General features: G+C 38.9%; 1 protein-coding gene across 4 annotated transcripts; it reads right to left on the reverse strand.

Annotated features, from left to right (window-relative positions):
• Positions 1-1,204: 1,204 nt before the first annotated feature.
• Positions 1,205-18,598, reverse strand: ccar1 (cell division cycle and apoptosis regulator 1). Of its 4 annotated transcripts, none has more exons than XM_007240265.4 (26): positions 18,534-18,598; positions 15,822-15,977; positions 15,332-15,507; positions 14,786-14,908; positions 13,570-13,602; positions 12,126-12,322; positions 11,906-12,032; positions 11,216-11,329; positions 10,148-10,340; positions 9,905-10,046; positions 9,182-9,337; positions 8,507-8,732; positions 8,226-8,339; positions 7,604-7,770; positions 6,615-6,825; positions 5,434-5,517; positions 5,095-5,328; positions 4,744-4,935; positions 4,279-4,512; positions 3,846-3,984; positions 3,662-3,750; positions 3,424-3,570; positions 3,116-3,239; positions 2,839-3,024; positions 2,509-2,714; positions 1,205-2,352 (listed from the first exon to the last, which is right to left on the reverse strand). In XM_007240265.4, exons 2-26 carry the CDS (start codon positions 15,931-15,933, stop codon positions 2,296-2,298), a joined length of 3,783 nt encoding a protein of 1,260 aa, XP_007240327.3. In that variant the 5' UTR covers positions 15,934-15,977; positions 18,534-18,598; the 3' UTR covers positions 1,205-2,295. The 4 variants fall into 4 exon arrangements, with proteins under 4 accessions (XP_007240327.3, XP_007240329.3, XP_007240326.3 ...); XM_007240267.4 differs by having other exon boundaries at positions 5,140-5,328; positions 18,232-18,561; XM_007240264.4 differs by having other exon boundaries at positions 18,232-18,560.
• Between the last annotated feature and the right edge of the window lie 562 nt (positions 18,599-19,160).

Genomic DNA, 19,160 nt, shown 5'->3' on the forward strand with positions numbered 1-19,160 from the left:
TTTCATATTATGCCTGTTCTAAAGGTCTAACAGGTTGGGAAAGAGTAAAAGAAGAGAGGTAGAGGGCTTAATCATTGCAGACCAGACAGAGACGACAGGTTAAGCATTTTCTAATAGAATGTGTGAACGGTGGAGCGGCTTAACTTTGAATCAGTTGTGAGCAGCAACGATAGTCTTTGTCACCTTGAATGGAAACTTCTAAACAGGATATAGTATGCTTCCCATTTACTGCAGGAAGCAGACACACAAAGCCTTGTCATCAGGCAAGACTACAGCAAAGGAAATAACACTTTTTTTTTGTAAAAGAAAAACTTCACTGAATTTGCTTAAAGTGTAAATGTTTAACCCTTACAGACCTCAATTGTGCTCCATTGATGGGGAAAAATATATAAGAATGCTGTTTTCCATCTGTAATGCCCATTCATACCGATTCAGTAAATAGATAAATAAGATTCTATTTTAATGATTTTATTTTTTATTCTGTAAACTTATTTCACAGATCATTTCTATTCAGTACAAAAAGGGTGTTAACTCTGACTTATTGTCTGGGATGCTGCCATTTTGTTTTTCGATTTCTAATGCTGCTGTTTGATTGGCTGATAAATGTCTATTCTGACGGACAATAGGTTTTAATTTCTTGTGCAAAAAATACACAAGAACACAAATGTTCACTCGCTTGTCCACTACAAGGTACTGAAGGTCTGAAAAGGTTAAATTGAACTCCCAAGGTAAAAAAGCAAAAAATGTGCTACAAAGGTTTTTCTTTTGACAAGATGTTCACTGTCGTCTGCTTTGGGGGGAAAAAGTCCAAAGTAATCCATCACATCAGAAACATCTTTCTCTGCGTGATATCGCCTGCAGCACTAGGGGGAAACGTGGTTCAGACAAGGCTCATGAGAACAATGAAGGGCTCAGGTCAAGTGCAACTGCATTACCTGTGTGTATATAAAAAAAAAATCTCAGCCTGTTTAAAGAAAATCAGACGTATTCAGAAAGGACTAGATTTGAATTCCATTCGAAATGTCAATGAATTTTACAACACAATTCTAGAAAAAATACAAAAATAATTTAAAGTGAACACAACGAAACTATAGCTTTTGTTTTTTTGTTAATCAAGCCAACACTGCCATCTAGAGGTGAGGCACGATTTGCTTTTGTGACTCACCAAGGTGCCACAAACAAAAACAAAATGCAGCACAAAATCTTAAAATGAACCACTTTTATTTTCACACTAGACAACCATAGTAGTACATCTGAAATAGAAAAATAATATGCACTTGGTTGCTTTGGGCTCATTGTTACTAAGTTTGGCTCTTTTTCCACTCAGCATACACCACTCATCATAGCCAGCATCAATCTCCGATGACTGGATCAAACAAACAAACAAGAAAAAAAAAATCAGCTTCAACACATTCTTATGAAATTCTACTTTGGAATATTCTCCAAAGCAGTTAACTTTCCTAGGTGCTTCTGCAAAAATCAACTATGACAACAGCTCCATCAATGATAGCCTGGGAGCAATCTCCCTTTGAAATAACCAAAATTGGGGCCCCATTCATTCAATGCCACAAAGTGGGTTCCACAAAGAACAACAAAGAGAGAGAAAAAAAAAAAGAGAGTCGGGATTAAGCAAATACTCATGCATTAGTTCAGATGCATATCAAGAAAAACGTTAGCAGCAAGTTAGCAAAGTGTTAACAGATATTAAACATTAAAGAATACAACTACTCATCAGCTGTGTCAGTATGACAAAGAGAAATCACCCTGAGCCTGGCTCTGCAGTCATTATGCAGTTGTTGCCAGGTTCTTACAGGAAAAAAATAATTCAATTCTCTTTACTCTTTACACACAATGTCATTATTGCTAATTAAACGGAGAAATCACTCTCACTCTCTCAGACACACGCAGCACAGTTTGTGTACAAGGAAAAGATGGGCACAACAAAATTACTGGCAACTGGTAAGAAAGTTTTTCTAGAGTAGTATTCCAAGATCAATGACATCTTAAAACAAGACTTAAATATCACATACACTTCAGGAGTTTTTTATTATTGTAATGAAGATAATTTACGTAGGTTTTCGGGAAAAAAAAATAGCTGTCAAATTATTTTTGCTTGACAAAGGATTCCGAGGAGGAATATAACGTTACAGTGTTCTCCTCTTGTCTTTAAAATTCTGTACATGGCAACAACAAAATGAAAAACATTTATCAAAAACTAGCTTCAAATTAAATGAATTTAGTGCTTATTTACACATCTGAGGGAACAACACGAGACAGACAGGTGCAAAAGGCAGTTCAGTCATCTGAGCCGTTAGCTTGAGTTTTCTGCTCACCATCTTCAGGATGATCGCCCTAAAGCCGAACAGATAAAACGTGCAGTTATGAAAAATATATATTCTTAACTGTTAAAGAAGTAAAGCACTTTCTTTTAATGTAAATCTAATGCAAATTCAAAGACAGAGCGAGAGAGAGAGCGAGAGAGAGGGGGGTGTGGTGTGGTGTGCATACATTAGGTAAGACACTCTGCAGGTCCTTCATGACTGTGCTGAGGCTAGAGAGTGAGCTATTCAGCTGCTGCAGATAGACACTCTTCTGCTGTTCCGAGGCTCTGAGGCTTTTCTCCGTCTCCTTCAGATTGTTTTTAACCTGATCCAGCTCTCTCATCAGACTGCGGTTAGTTGATTCCACTTCAGACATATGCTTAGCATCTTCATCTGGAAACCAAAACACTGCTTTAGAGACTTCCCTTCAGTGGTTATAAACATTGTATGCAGTAACAGCACCGTGTCTCACACAAACAAGCAATAATTAATTATATAATATATTAACATCATTTACCCATTTTAGTGTCCTGCTGCATGAGTTTCTGCTCAATCTCCTCTCTGGATTTCTCACTCTTCTCCAGTTTCTGTAACATGCTGCCCACGTCCACCATAGCGCCGTTATAAACAATGAGACTTCCTGACTCTGCGCCATCCTCCGTCTCGCGCTTTGTCTTCTGATTGGGCAGCAAAGGTCGATTGCCTGTGAACCACACAAGTAAATAACATAATTTGATATGGTCAGATCTATTTTTGATTTGTAATGTTGGAGACTTTACAAGACTGAAACTTACCTAGGAGGTTTTCAATTTGAGAATCAAGAGTCGCTGCTGGGTTGGGCTCATCTTTAGCTCTGTCAGTTAGTTTACGATAGTAGCACGATTCTCTCACTACTGGCCTATTCAACAGTTTTTTCACCTGCAAAACAATTTGTCGTTAGTATTTCAGTAGTAGCTCTGATATATCATAAATGGGCTGCACTGACAAATGTTCTTTATCTTTAAAAAACATTAGATAAAGAACCTATACATCTTTAAAATGCAATTTACCGCACACACTTGTTACCAAATATTTTTTTATACAGTATATAAAGGATCAGTACCTGGGCTCTAGAAAGATGCAGGCCTAGTGTGTACATAATTTCCTCCAGATCTTTCTCCAGTAAATAGCCACAGTGACTTTGATCGAAGTACACAAATGCCATCAACAGATCTTTATCAAATGTCACCATCTGTTTCTTTTTTTCATCCTACAAAGAGAGAGAGAGAGTGTGAACAAAACCACCTTTTAAAATCACACTGTGATTCTAGTAAGGACTAATCGAATTATACACAACTCACTTTATCTTTAGAGGCCCTGTCTTTAGATTTTCTGTCATCCCGGCGGTCATCCCTCCTATCCCGTCCGTTGGAGTCTTCATCATCTTTATCTGAGAGATAAAAAAATACAATTTACAATAAAACAGTTGAGTTTAAACCTTTCCTGTATGACTTTCTCCCCCTTAAAACAGACTGAAAACTGTACCATCATCATCATCATAGTCATCTGCATCTTCCACCTCCATCGGATCATACTCATCAGCATTGTTGTTGCTGCTTTCATCCTCATTATCATCTTCATCTTTTGATTCCTCTTTCTTCAGAACCCTCTCCTTCTCAACATCCTGTTACAGAGATTACAAAGCAGGTTGCACCACACATGCCTCATGCTTCATGTTGTGTGAACTGGTTAAACAAGAAACCCCATATTCTAATATTCAGATGCAGGTAAGGATTTTGATTATTTTTTTTTTATTAGTATTGATTAGAAAAGGAATTCAACTGTGTAGAAGGGCAATTCTCTACCAGTGTAAAACCACAATAGCCTGGCAATGAGGAAGACATACGACCACATATGGAATACAACATAAAGGACAGAGGAAAAGACAAATGCTCATATGAATGAATAATACACTTACCCTCCTCTTATCCTCATCCTCCCTCTGTTTCTTTGTGGAAGGCTCACCATTGTCCTCTTCTCTGTCCTTCTTAGCATCTCTGCGTTCTACTTCTTTCCTCTCTGCCTCTTTTTTTGCCTTCTCTTTCTTTTCTTTTCTCTCATCCTTGCTCGGAAGAGAAGCAAGAGCTTTGTATATCCTGTAGCCAAAGTCACGCTGAAGCATCTCATTGAACAGTTCAGCAAAGAGTGAGACCTAAACAAGAAGACAGATGAGAACACTAAGTTCCTGGCCTTCGTTCTGATAACAGAGACAACACTCTAAACCAGGTTGGTTTAGTGACGTTAGGTAAAATGAAGTAGCATTTTTTGTATTTTCCTTAATGAGACAATACATTTATGTAGGATACATATATTAAATTTCTTAGAAAAGTGGAGCAAATATAAATGTTGACAATCATTTAAAAGTGAATTAACTTTTACAAACCTCAAAAGAATGTTCCTTATTGTCTTCCAGCCTGTAGTCCAACAGCACACTCAAAGACATGATGCTACAGTCAAACTTGCCATTTTTGGCTGCCCAGTTCGGGTGGACAATAATGGTGGGCTCATCTGGGAGGACATAACGCCTCTCCCTGCGCTGTCGCTCCTGTTCTTCTTGCCGTTTACGTTCCTCCTCCTGCAGTGGACACATATCAGACGGATATTACAAATAAATTAACCAGAGTACTTTGTGTTTCTTGTCTGTTTTTTCTGTGTCTTTTCAAACAATGCCCACAATTTGCATTCTTTTAAAGATTCATGTGTAGAACATCAGTTCTGAAGTGCAAGTGGGCACCTTTCTGTTGGCGTAGTTATTCTCATAGGTTGTCTCTTCTCTCACCTCCCGGTCTTCCTCTGCTCTGGGTGGCTCCTCCTCCTCTACACCAGCAGACTCAGTCTTCTCTGGCTCTTTGGATTCCTCCACCTGCTCCTCCACTTTCAGCTGCTTAGTGAGCCGAGCAATCAGCTGGGACTTCAGCCCTTTTGAGCTCAGAGTTCGGCTCTCCAGCTCTTTACGCAGGTCATTTACCTACACACACACACATAGCAAAAACGCAGTTGAAACGGGAAAGATTCCGCAGCAAAACACACACGAAAAACAGGACACACAGCTGGTTGCCTTGACGTGACCTACCTTCATGGACTTCGGATCAAGTTTAGACCAGTGTGTGGGTGTGGTAACCTCTTTTGAATCATCATCATCTTTCTCCTCTTCTTCCTATGTCAGGTCAGGGAAATAGGGGGGGAAGAGAGAAGAACAACAAAATGTCAATCAGTAACTCTTGACATTGTCCAAGCTTCTGAAACAAAAAGTTGATCCGTGCAAGAAGCAAGGTCACAACTGTCTCATTGTCTCCTCCAACTGATGTCTCAATTGGTTAAAAAATAAATAAAAACAAAAAAAAAAACAAAATAAAAATCCATTTCTAGGATACATAGAAGCTCTCTAGCTTTTTATAAACGATCCAAACCCCACCCATCAGCCAATCAATGCCAGTTCTGTGGAATACAAAAAGGTAATCAATGACAGTGGGTCCAAGAAATGTAAAATGTGAGAGATGCACTCAGATGGTCTCCAAACTCAATGTGTGTACGGGCCTCCCTTTATCTACATTTGCAATTTGATTTTACTCCTTTTCTCGCCTTTTTAACATCTAGTCATAGCAGACTGTCCTTGGATCAACCAACCACCCTGGAAAAACCAAGTTCACAAGTCTACGTACAGCCCAATCCGAGAATAGTGTAAAATCAATAAAAAGGGACAGACAAGAGACAGAACTTTAGGAGTTTTTTGGAGTTCAGCAGTTATTGAATTAAAAAGTAAAATGAATCATAAAAGAAAACATTCTAAAAACACACATTTTACACAACTGGCTATACAGATTCCAGCATCTCTTTAAATTACCACATTTTTTAATAACACAAATTCCACAAGCAAATTCTTGAAATTGTAGTGTGACACAAATTAAATGGATTAATTCCCCACCAGATTGGCGATTAGGTTTCATTAAATGGAGCTGGAATCTGTTTTACCAGTTGAAGCAGTGTCACTGAAATTCAAGCTAATCTGTTCCGTTGTGTGTGACTGCGGTCTGGGTGGGGTGGTGGTGCGAGGGCGGTGCTGGGAGAGCAGGAGAGGAAAGCAGGAGGGGACAGGGAGGAGGAAAAGGGATGAGACACAGGGGACAATAAAAGGGGGGTCTTGTATGATGCCTGTGATACTTGTTTGTATTTGTGTGTTTTTGAGTGTTTTGTCTGTCTATTCCTGTGCCTGTGAGAAGCGGAAATGAGAAGAGAAGGATTAGCGTTCAGTGCCTGTTCTCCATCAGCCTCCTTCCGTTCAGCCAAGAGTTTTTCTGCCAGCTGCTCCTTGAGTCCGCGGGACAGCCCTTCCCACTCTGAGCGGGTAGGAAGACAATGCCAAACATCCGGGAGAAATAAAACCACTGTCTCCACATGTGCGGGAACTGTGCGCCCTTTGTGAGTCTCCTCAGGGCGATGATAGCGAATCTCTGCAAAACGATACCTGTTGCAAAGGAAGAAGTGCATTGGAAAGAAACATTCTGTCAGACATCACACAAGGCCTAAACCCCAATACACACTGATACACACAGCTCCAACCCCCTGCCTCCCCCTTGTGGTAAGATGACCCCAGAATAAGACATAATGAAAATACAGTCTGCAGATCTCCAAAGTAGGTTCTCACGATGAACGGCAGCCATGTATCAGGGAAATCGACAGACAGAAAACATACAACGACAACTGGGACAATTCCCTGCCCTTCCCTCCTGTCAGGGCCCTCCCCTCTAGCATCTGTGATTCTGAACTGGATGCTTGTGTAGGATAGCTTATGTACCCCCGTGGTGTGAGAAAGACAGATTCAAAAGACATGGTGAAAGCAAGTTAAATATGTAAGATATTTAACACAGGTCAAAGGTCATATAAAACAGAAAGTAATGGTGGTGACTCCTCCTCCGGCTCTGCTTTTCGAGCGACAGAATAAATGCATTCACCACATAGATAAAGAGGCAGGACTACACACATTAGCAAAAAGGACATTGCAAAATAAAGACAACAGAGCAAAGAAATACATAAAATTACAAGAATTACAGTTAAATTAAACAAACATAAAAAAGCCTCCGACATGTCAGGATACTGAGCTTTTGTCAAAACCATGCAGTGGGTCACAGACTGTTGGATGCTTTCGGCTTAGACTTTTTAGTAATGCTTAGGTCTAGTACTGACAAAAGCAAACATTGACAAAGATGCATCAGAAGTGTGTTAGAATGGAGAGCTGTACTTACCACTGGGTACATAAACTCAGATCAATGCCTGTCAGAGCCTTACAACAACGTATTGCTGTCTTTATAAGGACTGAGGCATCGTTCTCTGGGTCAGCTCCATCCAGGGAGGGAGACCAGTGGCCACCGATGGCCATGGCCTCATCTTTGCCTCTCATTCCGACCAGGAACTGAGGACAGAGGAGTTCACAAAAAACACGACTGGTTACGCACTAAACAAAGATATCAGATAAATGCACCAAATGATAGAGTGTGTTGTTAATAAAGCAATAATTGCACAAGATATGAATGGTTGGCATAAGGAGAGTCAACATAGAGGAGCTTAATCCACACATAAGCTTTCAGCATTGGAATAGGATATCACAGAAAACATCACAGTCAACTCCCACCAAAAGTGTGAAACCAATGAATTACATGGAGTGTAAGAAACAGGGAGGACAAATGTCATTTAGCTGCATGGGGCAGCAGAAAGAGATCATTCTGTTTATTAAAACATGATTTTAGAAATCGTTAACTAGCTTTAACAACTTTAACAGTTTGTGAAGTCCTGTATCTTACTGCAGGCTTGGTGAGGAATGAGTAGTGAGTTCCATGTATGACTGTAAGGAGTCTAGTCAGGCTGTACCTTAATGAGGCGGGCAGGATGCTGGAAAGTGTCCCGCAGCTCCTGGGGGTCTTCAGCCAGGGCACAAGACTTATGATACAGTTCTTCCAGACTGGGGGTGGCAAGCAACATAACCTAAAAAAAAAAAAAAACATATTCGATTTGACTAATATTCAAAAAAATTCAAAATGAAATGCTATTTAGAGCTAAATACAAAATCAGTTTTCCAAACACAATGAACATGTGCAAACACTTTCAAGCATCGTCACAAATAAAGTTTTCTGATGAATGCGTGTCCTCACCTTAGCACTATAGGTGTGGTTGGCATCAGGAGGATCCAGCACAGCTGTGTTCTTCACCAAGGAGTCCACCTCTTTATGCATGATGTGGAAGTTACAGTAGTTTCCAAAAGTAAAAGGTCGAGATAACGGAAAAGCGTCCACCCAGGTGAACACAGCATCAAAGAAGTCACTTGGGATGTACAGGCTCTGATACCGCCGCCGAAGCTCCATCATGTCACAGCTGTAGCTGTAGAATAAACATGTAAGCACAAACTAAATTTTAGGAGGAAAAAAAGTAAATAAATAAATAAATAAATAAATAAATAATAATAATAAAAATAAAATACTCAAATTGACTTTGACAACTTTTATGGAGATGCGGATTTCAATACTTGGCATACTGCTGAAAGTACTAATTGGTCTTATATAATATACAAATTTTCTGAGACACTTTTGTAAGCCATAATAATAAACAATAAAAGAAATACACATTTAAAATAGATTACTCTGTGTGTAATCCATCTCTATAATATGAGTTTCACATTCTAAACTGAATTACTGTAATTAACTTTTCAAATGATATATAAATTTTTTAAGAGGCACTAGTATGTATGCCAGATATTTTTTTATATATATGTTTGTATATTTAATTCATAAAGAGTTAATGACAAACATGGACCTATTTTACACACTTACCCATCAAGTGAGAATTTTGAGAACTGAACTGTATATCTTGGTACAACTCTGCGTGGACGCCTTGGAGACCTTTCTCTTCGAGGGGAACGATCTCTTGAACGCTTGCGTGTAGGAGAACGCTCCCTTGATCTTCGCCGTTCTCTCTCTCTTTCCCGACTGAATGGGGGGGGAAAAAGGCACAAGTAAGGTCTGCTGCCCAATAACTGAAATTTAAAATAAAAAAACTTCTAAAGCCATGCTTTGTTCTATGGACATTTTTCTGTAAACTACTTATACATTTTTATAAATTTATTCTTCTAAATTAAAATGTTGTGAAAGGGTCAAAATATGAATATATATATTACTATACATGTATGCTAACGTAACCTGCTTGGTCAATTTAGTCAAGATGATAGACCAACTAAACCATCAAACTCAAATGAATAAGTGGCTTATTGGCATAAAATATATTACACCTTTTGCCCACTTTAAATATATTCTGGGACATTTTCCACATTCAAATGGCCATTTCCTTTTGTTTTTGACCTTATTCATGTCCTATACAGCACAACTCACACATGTGACATGTGACTATGATTAAAAACAAGATAATATTAACTAACCAATAATAATAACAAAACAGACTGGTAGTCTTTTACTGAAAAAAGAATTAAATACTGTACAAATTCCTATTGAACACACTGTAAATAAAAAAGGGAACAACAATATTGCAATGGCGCTCACCTCCGGTCGTCTTTTCTCAATATGAGCTCTGGTCGGTCACTACGGCTGGGAAAGCGAGGAGATGGATCCAAGCGTCTCACAGGCTGTGGTTGGTGCATCATACGAACAGGTGGCTGCAGTAACCCCCCTGAAAACACGGACTCTAAAAGAAAAAAGAACATTAAAAAAACATTAATTCCCTCCATCACGTAGCACAAACCAGCAGTGCAAGACTCTGCCAGGATCCTGGAGAAACAGCCCTACCTTTTGGGGGCGGTTGAGGCAAGAGAGGCTGAGGGGGATTCTGCAGGAGTGGTGCAAGAGAGGCTGCAGAAAGCTGGGCCTGAAGCAGAGAGGGAGGGGGACCCTGGGTCGGCACGCTGAAGGTAGTAGGTGGAGGTAGAGACTGGAGCATGGAGGGACCTGGTTTGATCATGTTGGGGCCAGGAGGCTGACTCTGAAACAAGCAGAAATAAACCAGACACGAGTGACAATAAACTCAGTTCTCTACTGGTGACCATTCAAATTAATGTTGACAGCAATGCTGGCCATCTATACGTATACCCAATGTGAATGTAATTTACAGAAAACAAACGTTCATTCTTTTCCAGTACGAGTGACCTGTCTTGAAAGATCTGACCGACTCTGAAGGAGAAGAAGCTGAGTGTGTTAAGGTGAAATAAACCCCAAAAGAAGACGGTTAAATGGAAAAGAGCTAGAAAGACGTTCAATTACAGCACCTAATGTTAAAAATTTTAGCGTCTGTTGAAAGAAATTAGGGGAGTTTTAATTTGTGTTAAAAAAAATGCAAATGAGGCAAAAAAAATGAAAGGAGCATTTTCATTCTGTTTTTTTAAAGACTCTTGTATATGTACTTATATCTAGCAAAGATGTCTAAACAGCTTTCCTGTGTAGATCAAAAGACTATGGTGCTAAAACGCAAGACACTGAGTACAGTTTAGTTCACAGAAAAACAAAACACCACAGCTAGATTTAGTTTTATCATGCACTTGCTTGCTATCATGATACACAACAAATTCTGAAAAGCCAATCAATAAAAAAAACAGCCTAACAAACACTACCATTCTCCCAAGCTTTAAAGTCACATACACTACTGATTAGATAAATAGAGAGTACGAGCTGTGAGAAAATGATCAAAACTTTCATCCAACACCAGTTTAGAGCTGAAAGAAAAATCAATAACAATTTAGTAGCAACTCATCTCGGGTGAAAAAAATAAATCATAAATTGAGGAACTGTGTTGTCTAACACCTGTTTGTGCAGTAAGAAAATGACTGCATTAGAAAATGAAAATGAAGAGATAGTGGTTACATTTGGTCTTGTGTCCACCGCAGAGTGTATGTCAGAATAGCGCTGCACTCCTGCATCAGAGTAAAAGCTGGACAGCTGTGGGGAAACCTGAGGTAAGGGCTGGGGCGCCTGGTGCTACATAGAGATTGAGAACACAGCAATAAACAGCAGTGCATTGGCATGCTTTGGAAATAAAACAAAAGAAACCAACAGGATTTTAATATATAGATGACCAATGACTGTATAAAGCATGGACAGCTCAATGTCACATAATTGTTGGAGACACTCTTTGGAATGAAGAGACAGGAAGTGTTGGCTGGAAAAGACAGCCTGAAGGATCTTTTTGTTATTTATTCACTCTTAGTCTTGGCCAGAGATCTTGTCAAATTGATTTATTTTTTTACCATTTAATACATTAGCTGTTCTTTTCATCATGTGGACTCTCATGCTGAGCAAACTGAGCTGAGCTCTGTTACTGTTGATTTGATGAAATTGTAAACAATAATTTACATGGGCCACACTTTTACTGGGCAAACTGTGTATCCAGTAAATATATGCTGCTGTAAACTCAATGAAGGCAGTCTGAGATGCTTGTTTTGAGAGTAGAGTTACAAATTTTACCAAGAGAATGAAACCACATCATCCATGTTTTCTCCAGTCACTGATTCTGGCTTTTCTGAACATTCAGTTTGGAAAATTATGTTTACTCACCGCTTGGTTGGGTAACTGAGGTAAAGTCTGAATGCGCTGGGCATTCCACTTGAATGGCATGTTGGGATTATAGACAGCCTCCACAAGGACACGATCACCAACCTGTGGTGTTTTGCCCTTTACCGCACTAGGGAGACAACATAAAATGCATTTAGCTAACTGTTATTCATTAGAACTTAAATTAAACCTGAAAACTTATTGTTGCATGGCCAGCCCTCACCTCAGCTGGAAGAAAACATCCTCATCCACAAAGCCAAATGTATCATGCAGTTTGTTGACGACCCCAGTAAAGACCCGTTGTTTCTGGGGCTGGGTCTGCTGCTGGTGGCTGGAGCGGGGAGTGGGGTAGGAGACTGTGATCTGGGCTGTCTGCTGTGGGTTTGACAAACTCAGACTTGTAGGCAGAGCAACAGGGGGCTATGGAAAACAAAACATTGTTGTTACAAAGTAGACAAGCCTACTGATGATAAAGCACTGTATAGCAAGATGCCCCTTTCCCTTATTTTCTTCTAAAGAAATGAAAATTAATGTGCTCCATTTTTTAAATTTCACCTGGAGATAGGGGTGTAAGAAAATATTGATATTTCAAGGTTGTGATATTGTGTTTTAGAATACTGTATCGATTCGCAAAAACACAGCATTGATTTCTAATTAATACTTTACATACAAAGGTTGATGGTAGACAGTGGTTAATTTTGTGCTGGTTTAAACCCCTCCCACTAGATAAAAGTATTAGATCCCACTGTTCTGAGTAGATAATCAAACTTTTCCTTTAGATTTAATAACTTTAGCAGTGTGTTTTAATGCTTTGGCAGTTTTTCTTTTATTTTAAAAAATCAAAAAGTATTACCTTGTTTAATGTGTCTCAATATACTGTGATGTAGTGTATCGTACCCCCTGTATTATGATACATTTCTTTTCTACAGACAATATTATTTCTTGCATAATTTTATTTATAAAAAAATAAACCTTGGGCAACATATGCCAAATGCTGATTGACTTAAAGAAAGTGCAGGCCATTATGCACAATTTAAACAATACGGGTTGCTGCTGCCCTCTAGTGTACATTATCTTACTTGCACCCTCTTTTTATACCTATGCAACATCAGTACAGTACACTCAACAACATTTTCAGATATACATAAAGTATAAATAAATCTAAGATTTAGTTGTATAGTCATAAAAAAGGGAAAAAAGGAGCTTTAACGACTAGTCAGGATTTGCTGCCAAGTGAAGTAATTATCAGTGCTGATGAGTTTGGACATGTTTCCAATTTAATATAGAATGTTTTATGTTGTAAATTTTAATATATATATATTTTTTTTAAGAATGCAAAGTTATTTGACCACCAGTGTCAGAATACATGGTTTTACGCCAGAATGGGGCAACATTTTGCCATGACAGTGCCTTTGGTTTATCAGCTCATAATTGGCTGTGGTTTCAAATTTAGCTTCAACATGGTTACCGATAACTCTACACTAGTGAATGCATCATCCTTATCTCCTGCACAAATACACTTTACCATTAAATTACATTAATATTATGTACAGACCTGTGTTCTGTATAAAAATATGTGTATGAATGTAATTTCTGTAATCGTATTAAAAAGAAAAATAAAATTAAATGTTTACAGGTTTGAGCAAAAAAACAATCTTGAAAATTACCTGAGAAAGCAGAGCAGGCTGAGGTTGAGGGAGCTGTTAACCCAAAAGAGAAGAAAGATACTCAACTGCTAATCAAAAGGAATTCAATCTAAATCATCATTTTAAAACATGTTTTATAGTATATATTACTTCCGGATATGACAGGTATTAAAATTAACCCATAATGCGTGTTCACAGATTTAGAGGTTGCAATAACACCAAATTCTACAGAAGTGGTAGCAGCTCACTAGCTGAGACTTGCCCCGTCTTGTGGTGCTCCAGGCAGCACCATCTAACATGCCTATTGCATAAGAAAACAGTTCTTCCATAACTAGATAAACTGGGTGGATGTCTCACAGCAAGGGGATGCACCCACATCAAAGTCTAAATAATTAGCATTTACCCCTAAACTTGTTAGATGACTTTATCAACAGGCACCAAACACACTTAAACTTACACCTAAAACCAGAAACTCAAACATGTATTATATTTGACAAAGGCTCAGATTTTCTGTCCATTTTTCTTTGCATAAGCATAATGTTTATATTTTTGAAAAGGCAAATGTACCTGACTCCAAAGAACAGGTTCAATACGGTTGGCTTTAGATGAATCATATAGATTACCACTACTCATAATACTTTTATAGGTAGTAATCCAACTAAACTTTGCATTAACTGGTACCAAAAATGTTTTATTATGTTTAATTAAACACCAATATTTATATGAAACTGCATATAAATGGTCCAATTTTACATTCCTAACTATAAACCACATGTCTCCAATTAGGGCTGCACAACATATTACTTCAGCATCAATATTGCAATGTGTGCATGTGCAATAGTCACATCCTGAATGTGCAATGTCACACACAAGTCAAACACATAAACCATACATACATACGGTACCACCTGCTTAGTACAAAAAGAAAAATGTACACATCTAATTCCTACGATATTTTTACCAGTATGTAATCTAATCTGCCCAATAGAATTTCTTTTCCTTCTATCTGTAACAATTATAGTGTTTTTTTTTTTTTTATATTGTGATGTTGGGTAAATGGTAAATGGCATCTGGAGAAATCTGGTGAATTAAAACCTTCATTTTTTAAATTATAATGGAACCAGCTTTTATGATTCTACCAACCTCCAAATATATAAAACAAGAATGCACACTTAAACAGAAAAGCCAACCATTAAATCCATGAGATCCAAATCACACAGAAAGCAAGGACGTATACCTGGTGAGGAACATTGTAGAGGGTCTGCTGAGGGGGCGGCTGTGGTGGGGGAGCTTGAGGGGGCTGCTGCTGTTGTTGCTGCTGTTGTTGCTGATACTGCTGCAGGGCTGAATTGATCTGAGACTAAAATTAAACACACAACAGTGACTCAGGATTATTCCCTGCAGCCGACAGGGAGTAGAATTACAGTTATGTTAGAAACTGGTGTTCCAACTCCAAACTCCAAACTCCAAAATACACACCAAGGGCCTTTACAATTGATTACATAGGCGCTATGTAAACATGTGCTGTTTGAAGTGTTGCAAGACATGGACATAATTTGAAATCCAGGATAAGAGAAGTGCAAAGTGAATAAAAATAAGTAATAATGCAATTCAACCTTTAGCCTCAAACATCTAAACTTATTTAGACTCTGATATAAGGAATTAATAGAAGAACAAAATGCCCATACTGTAGATAAACAGCAGATATCCTCTTTCACTACAGACTTACAGTGCAGTCAGGAGCCTGAATACAATAGATACACAGTACAGTACAGAAACTCACCTGTTGCAGTGCAGCTGCAGCAGCTGCAGCAGCCTGCTGTTGGAGGGCTGCAGTCTGCTGGGAAATCTGATAATTGGCAGCTGACTGTGTGTTGAGGGACGCTGCAGCCAAAGCAGACTGCTGAGAGTACATGGAGGGGGAAGCACCCAGGAGAGATGGCTGCTGAACACCTAAAGCTATAAAATATCACAATAAACATAAGAACACTGCATAAGAACAATTTAGGTCCTAAAGTTTATAACAGATTCTGACTTAGTCCAAAGTAGTCAGCAGTGCAGCCTGACTAAACATTGTGAAACATATTGAACTGCCAATATCTGAATATACATGCAAAATTTGCCAATTCAAATACATCTTTAATTAATTAATAAATTAAAGTCTTAATTAATAAGTAGCAAACATAAGTTCCCATTTACAGTCTCAAAAGCAGCAGATAAACCTGTTTACTTTTGCAAATATGTATAAAAAAAACATTTTTGACATTTCTTACAATGTAAACTGTTCAGGTCAAGGGACTGTCCTGAGTGGCCAGGTTGAGACACCGCTGTTGCGGCAAACTGAGCCGCCCACGGAGGGTTCTTCTGCCCCCCAAATTGGGCCATTGAGTCCGTCTTAGGCTTGGGGTAGACCAGCAGCAGAAACTATCCTGTTAAAAAGGTTATTACTTATTAGTTCAGTCCACAACAGCAAATTCTGTCTGTTATGTATACCACAACTGTACTGAGTAAACCTTCACAGTATATTGTCTCATCATAATTATTGCAATCTATGTTTGCACAATAGTTAAGTTAATTCTTATTATAGTACAACTTGCTAGACAATTTAATCCAGTCTCCATGTCATATATAGCTACAAGAGAAAGGTAATATCTACCAAACACCATTAATTTTACTCCAAACTTCAATACACCACGGACATCATTAGCCACTTTATCGGGACATGTTGCTCTTCTGACTTCACTGAATTGGTTAACAAAAACTATATCGCAAAACAACAAAATACCACAACCACGGTATACAGAATATCAGAGTAACCGACCTAGACGACTGGGTAGAAGGGTTGTTTCATATTATACAGTCCACAATATATCAACACAGTAATACTGTAATTTATAAAAATCCATATTGTGAAGATTGCCTGGCCAAAAAAATGTCACTACCAAAAAAAAAAAAAGTCACACACTGTCTTCACAATATGGATTTTAAAAAAACTACTGTACTACTGTGTCGCAACATATTGTGTACAGTACAATGTAGAACATCCCTACTAGCCTTCAATCCAGGGTTGCATACATTTTTCACCAAGGTCTTGCACTGATGATGGTAGAGTCTGACCGCTGAGCAAAGCCTTCTCCAGCACATCCCAAAGATTCTTAATGAGGTTAAGATCTGGACTCTGTGGTGAACAATCCATGTGTGAAAATGATGATCTCATGCTCCCTGAAACACTTTCACAATTCCAGCACCATGAATCCTGGCATTGTCCTCTTGGAATATGCCCGCGTCATCAGGGAAGAAAAAACCCATTGGTGGAATAACCTGCTCTATATTCAGTTTATTCAGGTAGTCAGCTGACCTCATTCTTTCAGCACATACTGTTGCTGAACCTAGACCTGACCAACTGCAGCAACCCCACATCATTTACTTAGTTAAATGCAGATGGTGACTTTTTTTAGACCAGGTAGTGTATAGTCTGACTTGGATTTAGGCTATGTTCACATTACAAGCTACATTGGTCAAATTCAATTAAAATTGGCCATCCTGATGGTTTACATTCAAAAGTGTAAGTGACCTGTGCCTGTGTGTAATGTGAACGAATCTATCCCTATAATGTCTCACATGTGCTTATTGATACGTGTTCACATTCATGTCGTTTGTCCATGGATCGGATACATATCCGATTTAGGACCACATATGGAAGTGGCTCAGATCAAATTTGAAAAAAAAAAAAAAATCGGATTTGGACGTTTACACAGCCATGAAAAAATCAGATCCGAGTCACTTTAGCCTGGTAATGTGAACATAGCCTTAGTGTTTGTGTTTGACTTTTATATGCACATCCTAAATATTCTGAGCTTTAGTTTAGTGATTTATTTTCCTCTACAATAACTCATTTATTTGTATGTTATATTATATATTTTATTACAAAATCATAATCTTGGTAAGTTGGCTAAGGCTACTGTTGTTTACAAAATAGACAAACCTTTAAATAAAAAAAAATGTACGACTATTATATTAACATAAATTACAAGCAATATTTATTTATTATTTGCAGTTGTATTTTTTTAATTTATACAATTTATTTATACACATCAACCAGAATATGCTGAACATCGGGATATTGTTATGGGCATATCGAACACCCCCTACCGGCTAGTAAACAACATAGACGGCTAACGCGAGCTAGCCTTACTATTGGTCTAATCACAGCCCATCTGTTACAAACACAAATAACTAACGTTACCAAAACACCAAAATATATAACAAAGCTCGGGCTAACGGAGTCTTCAAAATATATAAAGTTAGCTAACGCCCGTACCGTTTATTTACTAAGGCTAGTTAGACTAATGCTGGCTAAATTACCTTCAGAGAAAAACGACACTGTCAGCTAGCTCGCTAAGTAGCTAGGTAAGCTAGCGTTAGCTAGTTAGCTTAGCTAACTTAGCCAGCTGTATCCTTAGGTATGGACACAACCGGCCTAAAGCGAGCTAAGCTAATGCTAGGCTAACTTTAGCTGAGGGAGCTCAGACACACTGACAAGCCGCACACTGGCTAACAAACACCCCCACCACCAGCAGCAGCTGCTCCGCACACACAACAATTAAACCCAGTAAACATGAGAGTTAATCAGTGTGGAGATGTTAAAGATCACCATTTAAAACAGCGCATTCTTCTACTTACATCGAGTAGAAAACCCCAGCGGTTAAAATGACAAGTCAGCACTAATATCTGCAGGTCCTGCAGCAGAGAGGCTAGGCTAACCGAGCCGCGGCGGCGGAGATCCGCCGAGCGGACCCCTCGCTCCGCTGTTTTAAACCTGCGTCTGTAACCGCGGCCCGCGGACTCTCCTAATCAGCGGAGTCATGCTGTTTAAAGCCTGTGCACACCCAGCAGCAGCCCGCGGTTCACCATCTGTCTGTACCCGTGCTATAAACACAGCTAAACCCCGCTCAGTGTCTGCTCTGTTTGTGTTATCAGCCTACCCTCCGTCCTGCTGCTGCTGCTGCTGCTCAACCGGCGCGCGCACACACACACAGATCTGGAAGAGGGAGCCGCGCATGCGCAGTTCACCAAGACGACGTCATGTCCCCATATCACCCACTATCACTAATAATATGAGGCAACATCTCATACACTAAATCTACCCAGATACAAATCCTTTTTATAAAATATTCCCACAAACATCACACTGAAACAGATTTTAAAGCAATGACACATAGCCATTCACTTGTTCTGGCAATGTACATTTGTTTAAAGTTCTCATTCCATCATTTTAAAATGTCTAGTTGTGGTCTCTAGTATGAAGAAATGCCATGTGAGCCGTTTTTTTGTGAAAAAAAAAATGTGCTCTGGTGTTTCTATTTAGCCCTGCTTTAGTTCACCGAATTACTCTGAAGGACAGGATTTTGGCTCTTTCTCATGAATATTCATACATATCGCCACTGATTGGCTAACAGCACAGCAGCAGAGAATGCTACCCGTCTCCCTCCCCAATCAAAGTTAACCGTTAAACTTCGCTTAATGGCAGACTAATAAGATATGTTATCAATGCTGTGGGGCAAGCGGAGGCTTATCGTGATTTCGGTTACTGCATTCCTTCCTTTGAATTC

The sequence above is a fragment of the Astyanax mexicanus genome, chromosome 7, assembly GCF_023375975.1.
Source record: "Astyanax mexicanus isolate ESR-SI-001 chromosome 7, AstMex3_surface, whole genome shotgun sequence".
Taxonomy (NCBI): domain Eukaryota; kingdom Metazoa; phylum Chordata; class Actinopteri; order Characiformes; family Acestrorhamphidae; genus Astyanax; species Astyanax mexicanus.